This window comes from Pecten maximus, chromosome 11 (assembly GCF_902652985.1).
Source record: "Pecten maximus chromosome 11, xPecMax1.1, whole genome shotgun sequence".
In the NCBI taxonomy this organism is placed as follows: domain Eukaryota; kingdom Metazoa; phylum Mollusca; class Bivalvia; order Pectinida; family Pectinidae; genus Pecten; species Pecten maximus.
In genome coordinates, this window is record NC_047025.1 from 4166843 (window position 1) to 4190221 (window position 23379).

The window sequence follows — 23379 nt, forward strand, 5'->3', positions numbered from 1 at the left end:
CGTATCACCCAGTAATATTGGGTCATTAAAAAAAAAAAAAAAAAAAACTGTCGGATGATGTATGTAGGTGCGGTAGAAAAGAAATATACAGAATCAAATCATGTAGCCATCCAAATATACGTGAAAATCGGTCTTTTTTTTATATAGAGGGCCGACATAGTCTATATCTGTTTAAAATTCATATTTAGATATACTAAGCTGCCTTTCAGGGTATGAAAACTTCAAACTGCGGCAAAGGTAAGCATGCGATGTAAATGCATTTTTACTAAGATATTTGAATAACTCATATCGCGTGATAGTAACGTGATCCTCCACTAACCAGACTCGTTATTACGTGCACAGTCAATAACTCCCGCTTGACCTACTTCTCACCATACTGTGTCATACTACGTCAAAGTTACTCAGGCTCTGCAAATTGGATTGAGGACAATGTTCTCCAGTATGATACAAATGCCGTTTGGCGGCAACTGATCAACACCAAACGCTCACCTCGATGTGGAATTTCGTGACTTGTCACAAAGACACATACATATATTATACAGTTATAGCCCTTTAATCAGGAATAGTTATTAACCTGAGAAAAAATTCCGACCGAGGATGAAAAATTCCAGTAACAATGATTTTTATAATGTGTGGAAATTGTACAACACTTGGGTTAGTGTCCTCAAACCCCTTTGGGTCTCTGTTTCGGGATTTTGACACCAGTTACAAATCGGAATATCACTTTTTTGTGCATAGATACCCCCGATTATTGTCGTCAGATTGTGGGCTATTCAAATCGCTCTTAATCGGTTGTCCGTTCGTCCGATGTAACGTTGAAAATGGACCCCCTGGAACATGGAACCCATTTTCAACGTTGAAAATGGAACGGGATGCCGTGGAAAACGGAACCAAATATCAAATTTTCTTTACATACCCGTTGAAAATGGACCCCGTTGAATAGTGAACCACATAAAAGTATTGGATCTCGGTACCAGTTTATATTGTCATAGATGTTGCGATAAGATATGCTTACATGATACAATGTATAAACGATATTGAAGGACATTGGTAAAATAAAATGGCCTGTGACCTCAGGTGACCTTTGATCTCACATTAGGCTGTTATGAGAAGTGTATATAAAATGTATATAATACTTATGTACATTGATTAACACTTTAACTCGTGACAACTAGTGACCAAGATATATAATGACCATTAGCATCACTTTAAATAAGATGTCCCTTTACAAGTACACGATATTGATTGACATTGATTAACAATTTGAACTTTGACCCTTGGTTACCCATATAATGACCTTTGGCATAACTCATCACTGTTGTAGGATATTCATATGACATGAACAATTTAACCTTTGACCTTGATCCAGATAATTCTTTCGTATAACTTATCACTGTTACAAGATATGCAGCGGAACTGGACCGGGTCGATCATCGGTGACCAGGTAGCTCAATCGGTAGAGCATCCGGCTAGTGTTTGGAGGTCCCGGGTTCGAACCCCGGTCTGGCCGTGCATTTTTCCACTCCTATTACATGCATATTAAATGTATATGACATTGGACCAAATTAATTAATAGTTTGACCTGTGACCATTGGTGACCCAGATAATGACCTTTCGTATAACTTATGACTGTTACAAGATATGCATATTAAATGTATATGAAATTGGACCAAATTAATTAAGAATTTGACCTGTGATCTTTGGTGACCCATATAATGGCCTTTGGCATATATTCAAACTGTAATATGATATGCATACGAAACGTATACGATATTGGTCGACATTGATAAAAAATTAACCTTTGACCTTTGGTGACCCAGATTATGACCTTTCGTATAACTTCTCACCGTTATAAGATATGCATATGAAATGGATAAAATATTGGTCGACATTAATTGATAATTTGACCTTTGACCTTTGGTAACCCATTTAATAAACTTTGGTATAACTTATCACGGCTATAAGATATTCACATAGCACGAAAACGATATTGATAGACATTGATAAAAAAATAACCTATGACCTTTGGTGTAACTTTTAACTCCATAAGACACGCATATGACCTTATACGACATTGGTCCATATCTATGAAGAATCTGACTTGTGACCTTTTGTGTCCATTTTAATTACCTTTGGTATAAACTTCAAACTGTTATGCATATGCATATTTTAATGTATGCGATATTGATCGACATTGACCTTTGACCTTTGGTGACACATATAATGACATTTTGTATAAATTTTAAGTATTAAAAGCTATTCATAAAACATGTATACGATATTGATCGACATAGATTTGTTCAACTATGTTTTCGGTAAACTATTTATAAACCAAGATCCACTGTAACGTTTGAATATGGAACTGGTGTCATTTTGAAAATCTAATATTGAAAAGGGTTAATATGTTATGGGGTCCATTTTCAACGTTGAATTTGGAACCGGTGTCATTTTAAACTAAAAATATGGAAATAGGTCAGTATGTTGTAGGGTCCATTTTCAATGTTGAATATGGAACCGGGGTCATTTTCAGCAAATGATATGCAAATGGGTCAATATGTCGTGGGGTCAATTTTCAACGTTGAATGTAGAACCGGGGTCATTTTTAGCAAATGATATGGAAACGGGTCAGTATATCGTGGGGTCCATTTTCAACGTTGAATATGGAACCAGGGTCATTTTCAGCAAATGATATGGATATGGCAATTGAAGTTTGTCATAGCTATTTCTTGAGAAGTGCTGGAAGGATTTGTTCTCAAACTTCACATATACAAATGTAGGTTGCCCTTGGTCCTTAGTTGTGTCCATTTGATATTCAGCCTGGTCCAGAAAATCTTAGGTGAAACGTTCTCCAATTTTGTATGTAGACTCCTCCTGGTCTCTAGTTGTGCATATAGATTTTTTAGACTGATAGGAAAACAAGATGGCCAACAGGTGGCCATTATGAATTTCGACATTTGAAATTTGTTAATGTATTCCTTACGAAGGAATGTTGGGAATGTTCCGTTAAAAAAATAATTTCAAACTATCGTTCTGGTGAATAATGAAATAGGAATCATTTTAGATATCGAATTCTAAGCAATCCAATGTTGAAAAACACGAAAATAAAGATTCCTGTATCCCACTTACAAGAAGGTGAATGTTTCTTTTCATATTTTTTCCCTCGTGTGTGAAATACTTTCGTTACTTGATTTGACGTAATTGAACTGCTAAGGTTACAAACGTGTCAAGGAAATCATCTTGTCGGCAAGCGTTGTCTAACATCACGATCAACAGCTTTTTATCACGTGACCATGTGTATGACACGTTTCTTTAATAACCGTGATCCAAAATTGATGGATCGATGAGGATTATATAAAACACACAAGCGTGGGTGAGAGTGTCAACATTTCAAACATATAATATGGTGGGTGGGGATATTTTTTAAAAACTGAATTCAGTATAATACTGAAAACTTTTACTCTTACTAAAGATAGATGCTGTTGAATACAAATTTTGAGTTATAAACAGCAGAGACATTGATTTAAACTGTATCGTGTTTCATCCTTCCATGACTGTCGGTGAGCTGTGGGCATGTGTAATGGTCACTCCTATACGTATATGAGATCTTATCCCACCTGATTACATGACAACCTGTCAAAAGTTTCCTGCCGTGTAAACCTCTAATATTATTGGAGTAGTGTAACGGTATGAAGATCTGTGCAGGAAGTTTGAAGAGATGTTCTTTGTGGGCAACCATATTTCCATAGAATCTATGTCCTGTGTGGGCAGATGTAACTATATACAGACCTTTGTGGGCAACTTTATCTGCATACAATGTAAGTCCTGTGTTGGCAACCGTATTGCCTAGTCGGCAAAATAATATCCGATAGAAAAAGAGCCGACCAGCGGCCTCTTATGTTATAGGAGTACCGTATTGCCATATGTCCTGTGTGGGCAACTCTATTCACATATGTCCTGTGTGGGCAACCCTAGTGTCATGTGTCCTGTGTGGGCAACTCTATTCACATATGTCCTTTGTGGACAGACACATATACGTGACTTGACAGCCTTTGTCCTGAGCATACCAATTTTCTATGTGGATACTATATATGTTACTTCAGCCGTCGTTGAAAGATTGCCGGATATAGACTCTGTTATATCTGTGGATTGCAGACCACCCGATTCAGAGTGTATGTATGTGTATGTCAGTTGTGAGAGAGTTGTATATATTGCTATAATTGCATATGTGACTGTTAAATATGTACAATATTGTAATAAACTCATGTATATAGTGTTTATGGGGTATTTGTCCCATTCTTTACATCAGCACTGCTAGTCGTGCTTGACCGATTACCAGGTGAGACAAATCTGTGCTGATGATAGGGATTTGAAAAGCGACTGAGGATACTCAAAGCGGGTCAAAAATATCAAAATCTTGATGGGATGTACATTTAATTCAATTTAATTCTGTTTACAGTAATGAATATGTTTATTACAATGTTTTTAGTCATTTCTCTTATGTCGTAATGGATATATATAATTACATCATACTAAGAAAAATACCAAAATGTTACACAAATTATGTACGGGTGGCTTCCTGTAGAAGCTTTCATTTCACATACTGGTCACATGAAATTAGGATGCTATGCAATTGAGTGTAGTCTGATCTACAAGAGTTAATTCCCTTTGTTCAAATCTCCCCCATACAACAGTAAAAGGAAGGAGTAATGAAAAATACCCTGCCTGGGACTTGAACTAGCGACCTCGCGCTCTCAAGGCAAACATCCTTCCACTAAGCTAAATTAAGACAACCACAAGCAAGGTTCTTTATCTCCAAGGAAGCCTCTCAATCTCCTATAGCTCTCACTTGAAGTTATCAACAGTACTAAATCTGTACTACTAGGAAAGTGTAATGAAAAATACTCTGCCCACTCTGGGACTTGAACTAGCGACCTGTCGCTCTCAAGGCCAACCTAGCACTATAGGCTAGGGGGAAATTCTGGCTAGCCTGGGTAAGGTGACCCATACACTCTCAAATTTTACACATCTATGGTATATAGGTATAAGTTCTGTGTGGCTTACTCTTTACACTGAAGGCACAAAACGTTTAGACAACTGTTATAGGTAGACAGGTCATGTACTACAAGAGCCCATTGTGTGGGTACTGGACAGTACATGTATATACCTTGTAAATGGCCTCGTCCCTAACATAATACCTCATATTTACAATATCACAGCTTTTCTGGCCACATCAACACATGACGAAGAAATTCATAAGATCTGTACATAAGATTTCGGGAATTTCGCACCTCATTGGTTAATTACGCTACTTGCTATCAACTGATCCCTTATCTATTAAACCAGTAACTGAAAATTGACAGAATACAACTTCACATCGACGTCAGATTCAGACAAATTCGGAATGAATCAGAATGCCAACTACATAATGAGAATTGCCATCTATCCCAGCAATAGGTTAACAATGATGATGAATCTAAAGTCATAATTTGTTTGGGTTTTTTTCTAGGGTTACACATAATGTCCAGCCGATCATATTTTTCTTGCGACCAAACACTGGTTAACGACTTCTAAGAGGTGACTGTTTTCCAAGGCAGCTGTCACTCTTTCCTTGTCGGCCAGCTGTTTGTTGACTAAAAAAAAAAAAAACATTCTAAAGTAGAGCTGAAAGACACTACTAATAATCTTACATAATAATGCAAAGATGTCAATAAGTCATTAAAGTGTTATAAATCTTAGAAGAATCTGCAAAATGTCAAAATAAAATCTCTTTCATTTTCAAAAACTTCATCAGGTATGATATATAGGTGTACCAATTTTCATAAAGAAATCTTTCAAGGGAGATAACTCCTGATAAGACAACCACATGTATAAATCTCTTTCATTGTTTTTTTTAATGCAATAAACAAGTAAACATCAAGCTGAATAAAATGTACAGACTAAAAATAAAAATATAATCATGGCTTTCTTTGGTCTTTTGGGAAAATCTAGATTCTTAATTTCATGCAAATTGTCAAGGTCTGTCATAGTGCAAAAGTCTCACCTGCTTCCTCGGAGGCATGACTTCCAGGAGTGATGGTCACATCAACCTAAATTATCAAATAAGAAAATTTAAATGCTATCACATATTTATCTGTCCCTAGATGGTCAGCATATAATCCTTTCTCAAAGTACCAGGCCTTTGACCTCTGGACCTGAAAAGCTCTACCAAACAAGCACTTTCTTTCAGAAACAACTGAAAGATTTTACATATTGTCAAGTGCAGTGGAATAGAGAAGTGTATATACTTGTGAATATTATTTGAACATTAATATTAATGAAACTAATTTTGTCCATAAAATATCTGGTATGCAAGCTTTGTACAGACAGACAGACAGATGCACAAACACATTCTTCCAAAAAGGGTTAAATCAAAACTTCAAATTGAAAGCTAATATGAAATTAATAACTGACTTAATTAAGATAACCTCTTTTTGTTTTTTACCTTGAAGCGTGTGGGCAGAGCACGCAGAAGCTTCACCCTAATGGAGAGGCCAATCAGTGTCGCCATACTACAGTGTGGAATGGTGGGTGTGAACTCGACCCTCACTTGGCTGTTTTCATCATCAACCTATAACACAAGAATCACAGATCAGGCTAGCTAGTACTACAGTGTTGAATTGTGGATGTGAACTCAACCCTCACGCCATCATTAAAGGTGTCTCCCTGACACCCGTCCTCATATGTACCTCTATAGGTGTCTCCTTGACACCAGACCTCATATGACCCTGGCTGTTGGTGTCTCCTTGATACCTGACCTCTTATATGACCCTGGATGTTGGTGTCTCCTTGACACCCGTCCTCATATGACCTTGGATGTTGGGTGTCTCCTTGACACCAGTCCTCATATGACCCTGGATTTTGGTGTCTCCTTGACACCCGTCCTCATATGACCTTGGATGTTGGGTGTCTCCTTGACACCAGTCCTCATAAGACCTTGGATGTTGGGTGTCTCCTTGACACCAGTCCTCATATGACCTTGGATGTTGGGTGTCTCCTTGACACCAGTCCTCATATGACCCTGGATTTTGGTGTCTCCTTGACACCCGTCCTCATATGACCTTGGATGTTGGGTGTCTCCTTGACAACAGTCCTCATATGACCCTAGCTGTTGGTGTCTCCTTGACACCCGTCCTCATATGACCCTTGATGTTGGTGTCTCCTTGACACCAGTCCTCATATGACCCTGGCTATGGTTGTTTCCTTGACACCAGTCCTCATATGACCCTGGCTATGGTTGTCTCCTTGACATCCGTCCTCATATGACCCTGGCTATGGTTGTCTCCTTGACACCCGTCCTCATATGACCCTGGATGTTGGTGTCTCCTTGACACCCATCCTTATATGACTCTTGATGTTGGTGTCTCCTTGATACCTGACCTCATATGACCCGGGATTTTGATGTCTCCTTGACACCCATCCTCATATGACCCCAGACTGTTGGTGTCTCCTTGATACCTGACCTCATATGACCCTGGATTTTGGTGTCTCCTTGACACCCATCCTCATATGACCCTGGATGTTGGTGTCTCCTTGACAGCAGTCCTCATATGACCCTGGCTATGGTTGTCTCCTTGACACCCGTCCTCATATGACCCTGGCTGTTGGTGTCTCCTTGACACCAATCCTCATATGACCTTGGATGTTGGTGTTTCCTTGACACCCGTCCTCATATGACCCTTGATGTTGGTGTCTCATTGACACCCGTCCTCATATGACCTTGGATGTTGGTGTCTCCTTGACACCCGTCCTCATATGACCTTTGATGTTGGTGTCTCCTTGACACACATCCTCATATGACTCTTGATGTTGGTGTCTCCTTGATACCTGACCTCATATGACCCTGGATTTTGGTGTCTCTTTGACACCCATCCTCATATGACCCCAGACTGTTGGTGTCTCCTTGACACCAGTCCTCATATGACCCTGGCTATGGTTGTTTCCTTGACACCCGTCCTCATATGACCCTAGCTGTTGGTGTCTCCTTGACACCCGTCCTCATATGACCCTTGATGTTGGTGTCTCCTTGACACCAGTCCTCATATGACCCTGGCTATGGTTGTTTCCTTGACACCAGTCCTCATATGACCCTGGCTATGGTTGTCTCCTTGACATCCGTCCTCATATGACCCTGGCTATGGTTGTCTCCTTGATACCTGACCTCATATGACCCTGGCTATGGTTGTCTCCTTGACACCAGTCCTCATATGACTCTTGATGTTGGTGTCTCCTTGACACCTGTCCTCATATGACCCTGGATGTTGGTGTCTCCTTGACACCCATCCTTATATGACTCTTGATGTTGGTGTCTCCTTGATACCTGACCTCATATGATCCGGGATTTTGATGTCTCCTTGACACCCATCCTCATATGACCCCAGACTGTTGGTGTATCCTTGATACCTGACCTCATATGACCCTGGATTTTGGTGTCTCCTTGACACCCATCCTCATATGACCCTGGATGTTGGTGTCTCCTTGACAGCAGTCCTCATATGACCCTGGCTATGGTTGTCTCCTTGACACCCGTCCTCATATGACCCTGGCTGTTGGTGTCTCCTTGACACCAATCCTCATATGACCTTGGATGTTGGTGTTTCCTTGACACCCGTCCTCATATGACCCTTGATGTTGGTGTCTCATTGACACCAGTCCTCATATGACCCTGGATGTTGGTGTCTCATTGACACCCATCCTCATATGACTCTTGATGTTGGTGTCTCTTTGACACCCGTCCTCATATGACCCTGGATGTTGGTGTCTCCTTGACACCCATCCTTATATGACTCTTGATGTTGGTGTCTCCTTGACACCAGTCCTCATATGACCCTGGCTCTGGTTGTTTCCTTGACACCTGTCCTCATATGACCCGGGATTTTGGTGTCTCCTTGACACCCGTCCTCATATGACCCTGGGTGTTGGTGTCTCCTTGACACCCGTCCTCATATGACCCTGGCTGTTGGTGTCTCCTTCACACTTATCCTCATATCACCCTAGCTGTTGGTGTCTCCTTGACACTCATCCTCATATCACCCTAGCTGTTGGTGTCTCCTTGACACTCATCCTCATATGACCCTGGCTGTAGCTATAGGTGTCTCCTTGCAATTGACACCTGTCCTCATATGACCCTGGCTGTAAGTGTCTCCTTGACACCCGTCCTCATATGACCCTGGCTGTTGTGAGAACATTTAAACCCCTAAAAACAAAATAAAACACCACACATGTAAGTAGAGATTACCTACCTTAACTTTGGAGTTTTCCACAACATTCAATTCTTCTAAAGTCAATGGGTGTTCCGGATCATTGATATTCCGAATCAAGTCTGTAAAGGAAATAAATGATGTTAAAAATGTTAGGAAAGCACACTGTAGTCTTTACATTAAATAGAAAATATAATACATGTACAGGGTAATTCAAGGCCAATCAACCTACATTACAGTCATAACATCATTGAATCCTTGTTGGAAGCTTAAGCCCTTCTTTGAATTTCTCAGAATAACTTTTCCAGGATGTTATAGTTAGAAAAAATTGGTTGATTTTACTTCAGATATTCTAGTCAAATATGTATTTATCCTTTATTTTCAATGTGTATAAAATCAAACAAAAATTAGAAGGGAAATTTTTTTTATATGGGTGGATGCAAATGAATTAAATTTGCCTTACTAGCACTAATATATTAATCAGGCAAGTTGGAATTTTCCTCTAGCACTGTGGTTTGCCTTGAGAGCAAATGCAAGAGGCCATCATAGTCCAGCCCCAGTGGTAAAGGTTATTTTTTACTCCTGTCTACAGATTTGGCCCTCTTGATCCATCTCCAAAGAAAAGCTATAGAAGACTAAGAGGCTTTGCTGAAGCCTGAGAACCTGGGTTTTGGTTGTAACGGTGACAGTCGATTATATAAACACATGACCTTTCAACTCTGTATGTAAATGAGGAATCTGGACAGGCTGAGGGAGCAGTTAGAAAAATGGTGTCCTGATGGAGGAATTCGGCGATGTTTTCACGGTTATTGTGTTTTCGATGTAAAAATTCGTATTGAGTGATATGGTAGGTTAAAGATGAATGTTTCCTGAAGACGATTGCATATAGTGTGCGCTGTGTTAGTTTGAATAAATATGATTTTTAGTCGATTGAAATGATGTGTCATTGGGTGCCGTTTTGCATGCGCCTATGATATTATCTGGGAATCAATGTACTCCTATAACATGAGAGGCCACTGGTTGGCTCTTTTTCTATCGGGGCTCTTTTTCTATCGGATATGATTTTGCCGACTGCGCCTGTCTAAAGGGGTCAAACAATTTACCCAAAAACACTCAAAAACTACCCAAACACACCCAAATAAATCTCACAACATCAACACATTACATGGAAACACTGTTAGAAATTAATATGTATATATTAACTACAGCTACAGCTATTATATATTGATAGCTTCTTTCGTTGACTTATCGGCGAGTAGGGTTTTGACGGCGAGGGAGATAGCTCTTACAAACAGTCATACAATAAAACCGACCACGTGGAAAGAACTATACGTATCCAGTTGATATCATGTTTATTCAGTACATTCAGTATCTCGCCGTGTAAAACCTCTAACATTGTTGGAGTAGGAATCAATGGCGTGCATACATATGGTATCGTAAATATAGAAATATAATCTACCGAAAACTTCCCTGTCGTCGAATCCATCAACAATATCGTCGTTTTCTTCGTCAGGAGTGACCTGCCTTTCCTTAGCTGCCTCGTAAACCGTCGGACTTGCATTATCTAACGTGCCCGTCATGTTGTTGTTTTAACCGGAAATTGTACCGGAAGTCGATTAAGAAAGTATGTATAAAATACGAAATAATACTTTAAAACAATGTCCTATTGCCACAGATGATTAAAGGGTTGTTTATGCCGCAGTTTAGTGAAAATATGATGTTTTGGCAGATATTGGGTTTAATTTAATTCCAGATTTAATGCATCTTATATTTCATCTGCATTTATATAAAAAATATATGATCGTTTCGTTTTATTTAGTTCCCACTATTTGGATAAACTCGCGGGAAGTGAAAGTAGCCTGCAGGTGAGTACATTATCACATGCAATAATATCTCTTTGACATACCGGCATACACAATCGGGCATAGACAGGAATACTTTATCCAGTGCATAATCCTAAAGTGCATTGATTAGAATAAGGGGGAAGGGGATTATTTGACTGTTTTCAATAGACCTATTTTTGGACCAGTTTCAGTTTGGTGTCTCCACAGCCACAGGGGCTTGTCTTCAAATAAAGATACTGTATTTGAATCTGGATAGGTAATTAATGACATAACAACCAGGAGATAAAATGCAATATCCTTTGTTTTATAAATATGGTTTGTTTTACCTTCTTTCCAATTTGTTAATATTTACACATAGTTTCTATTCTAGCTAGGCCTACATATATTTTTTTTCAAAGAATTTTGTATATTAATCGTAACCTACAACCTTTTTTTTTTTATTTTTTTTGCCATATTTTGAAATCAAACCTTATTAAAAGGCATTCAAATTTTCAGAAATCTTCAAATTACAATTAGAAATCCTTAATTTACCTTTAAGCAAACACTTCACCTTGGCATTTTTCATTCTTACTTTTTCCCACAGTTAAGAATTCAGCATTCATTAGTCTACTAGACAAGTGTGTGGCATGAGTGCTCCATTTCACATATTTTATAGTTTACACTTTGGTTTATATCTTGCCATTTTTTCAGGTTTAACAATCAGGATTTTTTCTAACAACTTTTTTTGGGATGATAATGGCGATCACTAATTGAAATTCTGCTTTAGTTAAATTTTCAGTTTACACTTTAAATTTGTTGTCCAATTTACCAGATTTTTCCCAAAATGAGACGAAAAGGCAATCCTAAGCCAGTAAAAAAAATTCCCCAAATCCAATTAGAAGTAAAACTTTCCTCAATGTTTTGAAATACATGTATAAGGTTTTGCTGTACGTATCAAGCTACTTACCAGTATTTTGTGATCAGTCAGTCAGAAGGGCCCCTCTCAACAGTACAAGATCACTTCACTCAGCATTCACTGTCCTTCAATTTTTTTTCTCACTAGAATACATGAAATGTCGCAATCAATGAAGTAAATATGGAGTACTGGGCACCTGAATCAGTGAGATGATCGATATGCTCTAGTTTTGCTCATTTTACATACATAATGTACATGTAAATATCTTAATATTTGCTATAGTAATTAAATGGAGAACTACTTCCCCATTTACAATAGCAAAATTCAGTTTTGAAAAAATTAAGAGAATTTAATCAAGATTGCCTTTTTTTAGAGAAAGCCTTATTCAAAAGCATTTTTTTTTCATGTTTTTATTCAAACTTCAGTTCGTAGATTCATTAAGGATGGCAGATAAAGAAGTTTCTCCCACAAAGTCAAAAGTGCATTTATACTACAAAAACGGGTCTCTGATGCCATTCGAAGAGGATGCCTATCACGAGTTCAAAGGTCATAGAGATATAAGTGTAGAAGATTTACCTCCATGGACACAGGAGCGCAAGACAAGTGCAGACCGGCCAACTAGACGGGCAGTATCTCGGTAAACTCTTTTTCTGTCACCTTTTCAGAATCCATTTTTATTGTTTTAGGCTCGCCTGTCTAAAGGTCATCACTTACAGGAGCATATATATGCTGTGGTGCATTGTCTTTCCAATGCTCCATTCAGTGTGAATATTTCCATTTAAACAACTTCTTCTCAATAACCAAGAGGCCCAGAGACCTGATATTGGATGTTTTGTATATATGCTTGGGTGAGGGGTTAACTAGTATCCTAAAATGAATGACCTTGATCATGACCTATCTTTAAGGTCACGGGTGTCAAATGTGTTGAAATCTTCCCTTTTTTCTCAATTACTAAGAGACCCAGGATCATGATATTGGAATAGTAGCATGGTTGGATGAAGGAATACAAAGGTTGTTCAAAAATGACCTCCGCCAACTTTTGAGGTCACAGGATGCAAATGAGTTAAAATCTTGTAAGCAACTTTTCAAACCAAGAAGCACAGGGTCATTATATTTGGCCAATAGCTGCTAGGATGAAGGGCTATGAAGTTTGTTCAATTGAATAGCCTTTACCTTTTATAAAGGTCACAGAGTTTAAGTATTTCAAATGAAGGGCTACCAAGTTTGTTCAAATGAACAATCTTAACATTTCAGGGTCATAGGGTTCAAAATGTGTTAAGATATTTGATGTCTTCATCAAATCAATCTTCAACTTGATCTTCATTCTAGGTCACTAGGGTGAGATGTGATAATTGTAAGTTTAAAAGTAAAATATCATCTATCAGTATACATATCAGAGATTGGATGACTGATGAGGTCCACTGGTCTCTTGGTCATGATTATGTGTACATTGTGTAAACTGAACCAGTGTCACTATTCCTGATGATCTATGTGTTGTATACAGGGTAAAACAGAAATTCAGTGTTTGGCAAATTAGGGCCGAATTTAAAGAAATAATATTAACATAATGCCAACCATTACGTTCTGTTATTCCAGGGCACTGAACACCTACCATGAAATATATATTGTTATTCCAGGACGCTGAATGCCTACCATTAAGTTCAACTATTCCAGGACGCTGAATGCCTACCATTAAATTCTGCTATTCCACGCCGCTGAACATCTACCATTAAATACTGTTATTCCAGGCCGCTGAACATCTACCATTAAATACTGTTATTCCAGGATGCTGAATGCCTACCATTAAGTTCAACTATTCCAGGGTGTTGATTGCCTACCATTAAGTTCAACTATTCCAGGGCGCTGATTGCCTACCATTAAGTTCAACTATTCCAGGGCGCTGATTGCCTACCATTAAGTTCAACTATTCCAGGGCGCTGATTGCCTACCATTAAATTCTGCTATTCCAGGGCGCTGAACATCTACCATTTTAAAAATACTGTTATTCCAGAGTGCTGAATGTCTACCATTATGTTCTGCTGTTTCAGGGCGCTGAATGGCTTTCTCAATACGGGTTGTGGTGGGACGTGCTACCTTGGAGTGACAGACAAAGGGGTTGTTCATGGACTCAAGCTCACAGGATACCAGGTATTATTTAGCTTTCTTCTGTTAATGTTACCTTTAAGTACAGCGGTAATTCTGTTCACAGTATCATATCAGCATAAAGATATTTTAAATACATTTGCCATTCATCAAAATGAATGCCTCATATTATTGAAGTTTTTGTATAACATACAGAACACATAACTGTTTATGTGTAATTTGGCCTTTTTATACCCCTCCATGAAATGGGGGGCAGATAGTGTTACCGATGTCGGTCCTGTCCTCTCCTGTCTCGTTGCATTGCGTGCACATCCTGTCCCAATGCAATGTAACTACATAGGTATCTCAGGAACTGCTGATGCGATCCTCACCAAACTGTTTCGGGCGTCAAGTGGCAGTGCCATGGGGGCATTTATGTCTTACAGACATTTTTAGCCCACCATCATGAGATGGTGGGCTATTCAAATCGCCCTGCGTCCGTGGTCCGTCGTCCGTCCGTCCCTCCGTCCGTCCGTCCGTCCCTCCGTCCGTCCGTCCGTCCCTCCGTCCCTCCGTCCGTCCGTCCGTCCCTCCGTCCGTAAACAATTCTTGTTATCGCTATTTCTCAGAAAGTACTGAATGGATCTTTCTGAAATTTCAGATGTAGGTTCCCCTTGGTGCCTAGTTATGCATATTGCATTTTGAGACCAATCGGAAAACAACATGGCCGACAGGCAGCCATCTTGGATTTTGACAATTGAAGTTTGTTATCGCTATTTCTGAGAAAGTGCTGAAGGGATCTTTCTCAAATTTCATATGAAGGTTCCCCTTGGTGCCTAGTTATGCATATTGCGTTTTGAGACCAATCGGAAAACAAGATGGCCGACAGGCAGCCATCTTGGATTTTGACAATTGAAGTTTGTTATCGCTATTTCTGAGAAAGTACTGAAGGGATCTTTCTGAAATTTCATATGAAGGTTCCCCTTGGTGCCTAGTTATGCATATTGCGTTTTGAGACTAATCCGAAAACAACATGGCCGACAGGCAGCCATCTTGGATTTTGACAATTGAAGTTTGTTATCGCTATTTCTGAGAAAGTACTGAAGGGATCTTTCTCAAATTTCACATGTAGGTTCCCCTTGGTGCCTAGTTATGCATATTGCGATTTGAGACCAATCGGAAAACAACATGGCCGACAGGCAGCCATCTTGGATTTTGACAATTGAAGTTTGTTATCACTATTTCTGAGAAAGTACTTAATGGATCTTTCTGAAATTGCAGATGTAGGTTTTCCTTGGTGCCTAGTTATGCATATTGCTTTTTGAGACCAATCCGAAAACAAGATGGCCGACAGGCAGCCATCTTGGATTTTGACAATTGAAGTTTGTTATCGCTATTTCTGAGAAAGTACTGAAGGGATCTTTCTGAAATTTCATATGAAGGTTCCCCTTGGTGCCTAGTTATGCATATTGCGTTTTGAGACTAATCCGAAAACAACATGGCCGACAGGCAGCCATCTTGGATTTTGACAATTGAAGTTTGTTATCGCTATTTCTGAGAAAGTACTGAATGGATCTTTCTGAAATTGCAGATGTAGGTTTTCCTTGGTGCCTAGTTATGCATATTGCTTTTTGAGACCAATCCGAAAACAACATGGCCGACAGGCGGCCATCTTGGATTTTGACAATTGAAGTTTGTTATCGCTATTTCTGAGAATGTACTGAATGGATCTTTCTGAAATTTCATATGTAGGTTTCCCTTGGTGCCTAGTTATGCATATTGCTTTTTGAGACTGATCGGAAAACAACATGGCCGACAGGCAGCCATCTTGGATTTTGACAATTGAAGTTTGTTATCGCTATTTCTGAGAAAGTATTTAAGGGATCTTTCTCAAATTTCATATGTAAGTTTCCCTTGGTGCCTAGTTATGCATATTGCGTTTTGAGACCAATCCGAAAACAACATGGCCGACAGGCAGCCATCTTGGATTTTGACAATTGAAGTTTGTTATCACTATTTCTGAGAAAGTATTTAAGGGATCTTTCTCAAATTTCATATGTAAGTTTCCCTTGGTGCCTAGTTATGCATATTGCATTTTGAGACCAATCTGAAAACAACATGGCCGACAGGCAGCCATCTTGGATTTTGACAATTGAAGTTTGTTATCACTATTTCTGAGAAAGTACTGAATGGATCTTTCTAAAATTGCAGATGTAGGTTTTCCTTGGTGCCTAGTTATGCATATTGCTTTTTGAGACCAATCCGAAAACAACATGGCAGACAGGCGGCCATCTTGGATTTTGACAATTGAAGTTTGTTATCACTATTTCTGAGAAAGTACTGAAGGGATCTTTCTCAAATTTCATATGGAGGTTCCCCTTGGTGCCTCGTTATGCTTATTGCATTTTGAGATCAATTGGAAAACAATATGGCCGACAGACCGCCATCTTGGATTTTGACAATTGAAGTTTGTTATCTCTATTTCTCAAAGTACTGAATGGATCTTTCTCAAATTTCATAAGTAGGTTCCCCTTGGTCCCTTGTATTGCATTTTTGGACCAGTCTGTCCTGAAAACAACCTGGCAAACAAACAGCCATTATCGTTAAATCTCAAATTTCTTATATAGCTAGGATTCCCTTGTTTGAAAAGTACTGGAGGGATGTCTCAATTTGCACAGATTAGTAAAATGAAGGGAAAAGTAGAGAAAAGATCAATCTGACATGGAACCTATGAAGATCATTCAATGGTGGGCGCCAAGATCCCTCTGGGATCTCTTGTTCATTTTCATAAAGCCCTGTTTTGTTGTGCAGAAGGATCATGTGGTTGGTAGCCTGGATGACCTGATGAGAAGGTACAACCCTCCTGTAAAGCAGCACCGCTACAAAGTCCGTTTTGTACCTGTTGTGGATCGGGATGCTACAGAAGCTGAGATAATACAGCACTCCCAGGTCAACAGGTAAGCGTTCGTTCTTCTTCCTCCTCGTATCATTTCTCCCCAAACCAACTCCTCCCCTGCTGAACAGGTAAGCCTTCATTCTTCATCCCCTCATATCATTTTCCCCAGCACCAGCCCCTCCCCAGGTCAACAGGTAGGCCTTCATTGTTCACCCCCTCAAATCATTTTCCCCCAAGCACTACCTCCTTCCCAGGTCAACAGGTTCTACATACACATTTATGTCACCTATATCAACAGGTATGTCACATATTCATCCACAGGTATGTCTTCATTCTTCTTCCCCTCCCATATCAGATTCCCCTCAGGACAGGTATATATGTGAAGTTTTTTAATTTGACAACATTTACTAATAAAACAATTTGAATCAGTTTACATTAATCATTGTTGACCCCATTGAGAACATGTGAGGAGGACTTACTTTGGGAGTAAACCAAGAGTACACAAAGAAAACCTAGGTCGGGCAGGTGACCTCAACCGTTGTCTGACCGTCTCACTATGTATTTTGGCTATTGCAGTGATTTGAGCCTTTCAGAAGAGAGACAGCGTCCTCATCAGTTCCGGTCTCACAAGTACTGCTGGTGCGACAAAGACTTGAGAGCCCAGTATAACTGTGTAAGTATGAACAGGGAATTTTTGTTTATTTGTCTGTCTGTAGAACCTGTCAGCAAAATTGGAGTTGTGAGGTTATATATACTTTAATTACACTGTCTTTTTTTTGTCCGTCTGCTTCCATAATTACACTGTCAAACCACAGTCTTTTTTTTTGTCCGTCTGCTTCCATAATTACACTGTCAAACCACAGTCTTTTTTTTGTCCGTCTGCTTCCATAATTACACTGTCAAACCAGTCTTTTTTTTGTCCGTCTGCTTCCATAATTACACTGTCAAACCACAGTCTTTTTTTTTGTCCGTCTGCTTCCATAATTACACTGTCAAACCACAGTCTTTTTTTTGTCCGTCTGCTTCCATAATTACACTGTCAAACCACAGTCTTTTTTTTGTCCGTCTGCTTCCATAATTACACTGTCAAACCACAGTCTTTTTTTTTGTCCGTCTGCTTCCATAATTACACTGTCAAACCACAGTCTTTTTTTTGTCCGTCTGCTTCCATAATTACACTGTCAAACCACAGTCTTTTTTTTGTCCGTCTGCTTCCATAATTACACTGTCAAACCACACTGTTTTTTTTTGTCCGTCTGCTTCCATAATTACACTGTCAAACCACAGTCTTTTTTTTGTCCGTCTGCTTCCAGAATATCTTGTCCAGATAGCTCTTGCTGAATGTATTGGCCAATTTCCATGAATCTTATACCCTCTGTCAATAATCCATGTCTGGATAGCTAGCCTCCTAAATTTATCGGCCCATTTCCATGAAGCTTATGCCTCAATAATCCTTGTCTGGACATCTCCTCCTAAATGTGTCGGCCCATTTTAATGAAGTTTATGCCCCTTTGTTTTTAATCCATGTCTGAAGAATTTATCCTGAATTAATATCAGCCCATATCAAGGTAGACATCATAACTACATTAACCCCTTCCCCTGACTTCACTTGCCAGGGTTGTTGCCATAGGTGGCCAATAAAATCATATTTAAAACCAAAAACTTTCAAACTTGATATACAAGTAGTAAGAGTCATGGGGGATAATTTATAAAATTGCATTGAGCATAAAAGATTACCATTTCCATGTAAACAACAAATGAACCCTCTGATTGGTCAAAACTAACATCAATTGTCTGATAAATCTGAAAATTGTTTGGTGGCAATTGTGATTTCTTAATACCAATATTGATGGTAACCAATGAGATAATATGAAATCGTGATGAACACATTCATTTTATACGATTGCACGATTTAATGTATTGGGACGAAACTGCATCTGAGGTATACTTCATGTATTGATGAGCGAATTTTTATTAAGCGTATGAAAAAGTGTAATTGTTACAATTAAATATACACCAATATTATGTATTGCTACGTGTATGCATATGTATGGAAGAAAATAAAAAATTTCCAAAACAAAAAAAGTTTTAGAAACGATATCCACTAAAAAAAAAAAAAATATATTGATGGTAACCTCCATTGTTGATTGGTTTAAATGTTTTGATTTAATCCTGCCAATCATTTATAAGGTGACAGTTTTAGTTTAGAGATAAATTTATCTCAAAATCAATAATCATTAAAGCTACAAGAAACAGAAAGTTGGTGCTTAATTTAGAACAATGACAATTAGCAGTTTCTAAATAAGATAAAATGACTGAAAATTATTAAATGGTGACTCAAATTTCTGGAAAAATCACAAAATTTAAGTTCTGATGTTTCAGGGTGTCATAGCTACTGACTATGTCATAGAAATATCTATCAAACCATGGGATCATCTTGATCCTCGTAACCATGACGATGGATGTGGTTCCTTTGCACGTCTTCACCCATACCATGAGGATGAGGAAGGAACTCTATACTTTAGACGACAAGCCAGTTTAGCAAAAGTGAGTATAATTATAGTACCAGTTTGGCAAAAGTGAGTACAATTATAGGACCAGTTTAGCAAAAGTGAGTACAATTATAAAGCCAGTTCACTTTTTGCCTTGTACCCCCATAGTAGCGAACTAGATGAATATTTATTAATCTTCCCGGAGAGTTATAAGGACTCCACACATCGTGAGATGCGTTGTCCTTACTGCCCTACATTTATCAGTTTGTCCATCTGTCCACCTGTCCATATTTTGGTTTCTGTACAAAATATTGAGTACTGTTGGATTGAATGCACACTTTATTCTATGCTTTCTTGAAGAAAGTTTCTGTTTGGAATAACTTTTCAGACCCAGAGGTCAAAGGTCAAGGTCACTGTTACTATAAATAGAAAATCAGTTTTAGCACAATTATCTTGATATCTGAAGTTTCAATTGCAATGTAACACCCAGGTTAAGCACGGGCTATTCTGCATCTATTACTGAATTCATGTATTTGCTTGACATGTGTGTCTTTAGTACGGCCCCTGAACAATGCTGGTTAACTTCTGTGGAAGAGTAAATAATGCCAGGATGTCAGAAAAGGTTTAAAATGTTCAGGGACAGAAATCTTGTTGATATCACTCAGTAACTATGTTAATGGTTTGTTTTAGTACACTATGACAGAGATGGCTATGCTTACCAAACAAGAAGCCAGAGAAAAGTGTGAGGAAACAATTAAGAGGTTTGTATCATTGATAACTTTTCCTGTTAACAAATTTTAGTCTTGTCTTGTCAGTTTTCTAAACTGTTAAATACAAACCTAGTATATACCATAATTAACGAATTAATGACCTTTCTAAACTGTTTTTAGCATGAAATACTTAAATATTTTACTTTTAAAAATCAACAGGAATGGCCAACAACAAAAATTCATATGAATAAAATCCTTCAATGAAGTCTCTATTTATAAGCTTCAGTATATCATGGTTTGATATACTGTTTTACTGAATAAATGGCAACATGTAGCCACTTTTAAGTTTACAAAAGTTAGATTTTCTCTTGTTTTGTTTTGAACAGTTAGTACCTCTTTTTCAAGTCCATACTTTGATATAATCACCTCATTACAAGTCTGTACTGGATTATATATTTTGAATTATTTATGTTACATATTTATTGATGTTTATTTGACATTAAAAGGAGAATTTATCAATGTTCATTTGACACTACATATTGAGAATTTATTAATGTTTATTTGACATTAAGATTAATAATTTATTAATGTTTATTTGACAATAGTATTAATAATTTATCAATGTTTATTTTACATTACATATTGAGAATTTATTAATGTTTATTTGACATTAATATTAATAATTTGTTAATGTTTATTTGACACTCCAGATTAAGAGAAGAAATATCGGCCCTCAAGGCAGTCCAAAAGAAATCAGATGCCGGCTGATACTAAAAAACAGCTATGTTATCAGGATATGTTCCAAGCCACACAAGCATTGGCTTTCCAGAGCGATGTCACAGCTTACAGGCCTGACTGGTGTCTGTCGCGGAAAGGTGAAGTCTGATTTACAAGGAAATGCTGGACTCCAAAGTGAAATGTTTGATGTACTGCTGTAAGAACAGAAGATGTGTAAAGATCTTTAGTTGGTACATGTACAGCCGAGTAAGGAATTTGGGGTACTCTGGTGTTTTCCAGTTTTAATCTTCAGTCACAGTTTCGCATTGGAGATCTGTATTTGATGTGTAAAAAAATTCAAAAGTTTGTGGTTCTCTGAATCATCGTAAACCACGTCCCACATATAAAGTAAAATATACTCTTTTACAAACCATAATGAGTGTTTTTACACTGCGGAACGACATTTTTTTTTTTTTTTTTTTGTAAAGTTTGAGTTTTGTGATGAATGGTCCTTTGGAATACCATTGTGAATGAACGGAATAACTCTGGCTTCCGTTCCGTGCGAGAGCATTCCAGGAAATTTTAAACAGACTAGGTTCATGATGCTACAGAAAGTCCTGAATGTTTATTGAAATAGAAAATTAGTCATTTGAAACCTTGATCTTGATATAAACTGCAGTGTTTATGATAAAGAACTATTTTGAATTAAGTATTATACAGGCTCTTAAAGAAAAATAATATAATGATAATGTTATAATTAGATTGACATTAAAAGCTGAATCTGCTTTGTCGCATATTAATATTCTTTTGATGTATATGAAATTGCTGTAAAAACACGGACGAACCTTAAAGATGTCTTTCTATATATTCTAGAGATAAATAACCTTTAACTGTAAAAATCACTGTTGGAAAATGTTTAGTATCAGGCCTAACTTTTTTTCTTTTTTTTTTTTTCTTTTTTTTTTTAAATATATCATAAAATTAAGACAAAAATTGAATGTGTCTGCATTCATTTTTTGTAAATACATGTACCAAAATTAGTTCATATACAACACAATAATATTACAATTCAATATGTCCTACAACAATGTATATGTTACCGCTCGGTAAGCTGAACACTGCAGGACTCGTCTATTGCAATCACATGACTCTATTTTAATTCGCCTTTCTCGGTAAAGCATTGTTTACAAACACCAAAGTTCTGTTACACTTGGAACGTTTAGATCGAATGTCTAGCCAACAAAATTTAAGAAAAAGTGTTGTAATATCCATATAATAGTCCATTTGTAAGCGACGATTGCAAATTATTTGAAAAATACCTGACTTCTTTGAAGTTACAGTGAAAGGGAATGGAGGGTGCTATTTTCCATGATGTTCAATTCAAAACTGAATAAAAATATGTTGTTTTTTTTTTACTGACACTAATAAAAGTAATTGTTTAACTGATTAACAGTAAAAACAAATGTAAGAAATGCATTTTTGAAATTTATATTAAACAAAGAGGGAAATTTCCAGAATGTTGCATTTTGAGGATTTCCATTGTAACAAAACATATGCACTGTTGAAAAAAGAACATGAACATTTGAAATCATGAACAAAAACCTCCTAAGAAGTTATGATTCTAACAAATTGTTATAAAGACTTCAAGATTAATTTCGCTGTATTTTACATAATAATTGCAACAGGACTTTTGGAGGGCAGTGTATATATAACGTTTTGTTATAGTATATTGTTGTGTATTGCTACATCTTAAACCCATTTCACTATTGATTAGAGGAAATTACCGTTTAATGAGTATGAAGTCTACAGTTATGGTCGTTTCCAATACATTTCCTTTTCTGTAGTTACAACCATTTAATTTTCATCTACGGTATATCTTGCCAGTTTTATTTGGCTTGTTAGTTTTAAAATGATGAAAATAAAAGAAAAGATAATTTCAGTCTACTAGGAGATGTCTGTTGTGTTTAAATATTTAGAGTTTTCATGGTTGTTGGGTTGAAGTATTGCCATTTGATTCATTATACCCCCGCAACGAAGTTAGGGGGGTATACTGGAATCAGGTTGTCTGTCCGTCCGTCTGTCTGTAGACGCATTTTGTCCGGACAACTCCTCCTAAACCGATGGGCCAATTCCGATGAAACTTCACACAAATATTAATGATCATTTTTCTCAAAATTATGGTTGCTATGGCAACTGGTCACTATAAACAGGTTTTCCGATAAGAACCATAACTTTTAAGTTTGTCCGGACAACTCCTCCTAAATTAAATGGCCAATTTCAATGAAACTTAAAACAAACATAGAGGACCATGTGTAGATGTGCATGCCACTTTATTTTTCTCAAAATTATGGTTGCTATGGCAACTGGTCACTATAAACAGGTTTTCCGATAAGAACCATAACTTTATGCTTGTCTGGACAACTCCTCCTAAACTGAAGGACCTATTTCAATGAAACTTCACACAAATATAGAGGACCATGTGTAGATGTGCATGCCACTTTCTTTTT

At 37.7% G+C, this 23379-nt stretch overlaps 2 protein-coding genes across 3 annotated transcripts; one reads left to right on the plus strand and one right to left on the minus strand.

The window, feature by feature from the left end:
- Nucleotides 1–4412: 4412 nt before the first annotated feature.
- LOC117337576 (cytosolic iron-sulfur assembly component 2B-like) lies at nt 4413–10854 on the minus strand. Its single transcript, XM_033898617.1, has 5 exons — nt 10696–10854; nt 9279–9358; nt 6482–6607; nt 6041–6086; nt 4413–5630 (listed from the first exon to the last, which is right to left on the minus strand). The coding sequence occupies exons 1-5, from the start codon at nt 10814–10816 to the stop codon at nt 5530–5532; spliced, it is 474 nt and encodes a 157-aa protein (XP_033754508.1). The 5' UTR covers nt 10817–10854; the 3' UTR covers nt 4413–5529.
- A 223-nt stretch (nt 10855–11077) lies between these two features.
- LOC117338041 lies at nt 11078–22987 on the plus strand. 2 transcript variants are annotated; one of them, XM_033899201.1, is made up of 8 exons: nt 11078–11101; nt 12401–12612; nt 14024–14123; nt 16869–17014; nt 17530–17626; nt 19336–19500; nt 20136–20206; nt 20866–22987. In XM_033899201.1, the coding sequence occupies exons 2-8, from the start codon at nt 12419–12421 to the stop codon at nt 20921–20923; spliced, it is 831 nt and encodes a 276-aa protein (XP_033755092.1). In that variant the 5' UTR covers nt 11078–11101; nt 12401–12418; the 3' UTR covers nt 20924–22987. The 2 variants fall into 2 exon arrangements, with proteins under 2 accessions (XP_033755092.1, XP_033755093.1); XM_033899202.1 differs by lacking the exon at nt 11078–11101 and adding an exon at nt 11113–11336.
- Nucleotides 22988–23379: the final 392 nt, after the last annotated feature.

Coding starts and splice junctions, on each gene's coding strand:
- LOC117337576 (XM_033898617.1), bottom strand. CDS start 10,816: ATGACGGGCACGTTAGATAATGCAAGTCCGACGGTTTACGAGGCAGCT. Junction 9,359..10,695: donor CGACGACAGGGAAGTTTTCG/GTAGATTATATT, acceptor TTTCCTTTACAG/ACTTGATTCGGAATATCAAT. Junction 5,631..6,040: donor TCATGCCTCCGAGGAAGCAG/GTGAGACTTTTG, acceptor TTTTTTTTTTAG/TCAACAAACAGCTGGCCGAC.
- LOC117338041 (XM_033899201.1), top strand. CDS start 12,419: ATGGCAGATAAAGAAGTTTCTCCCACAAAGTCAAAAGTGCATTTATAC. Junction 12,613..14,023: donor ACTAGACGGGCAGTATCTCG/GTAAACTCTTTT, acceptor CTGCTGTTTCAG/GGCGCTGAATGGCTTTCTCA. Junction 17,015..17,529: donor CAGCACTCCCAGGTCAACAG/GTAAGCGTTCGT, acceptor TGGCTATTGCAG/TGATTTGAGCCTTTCAGAAG.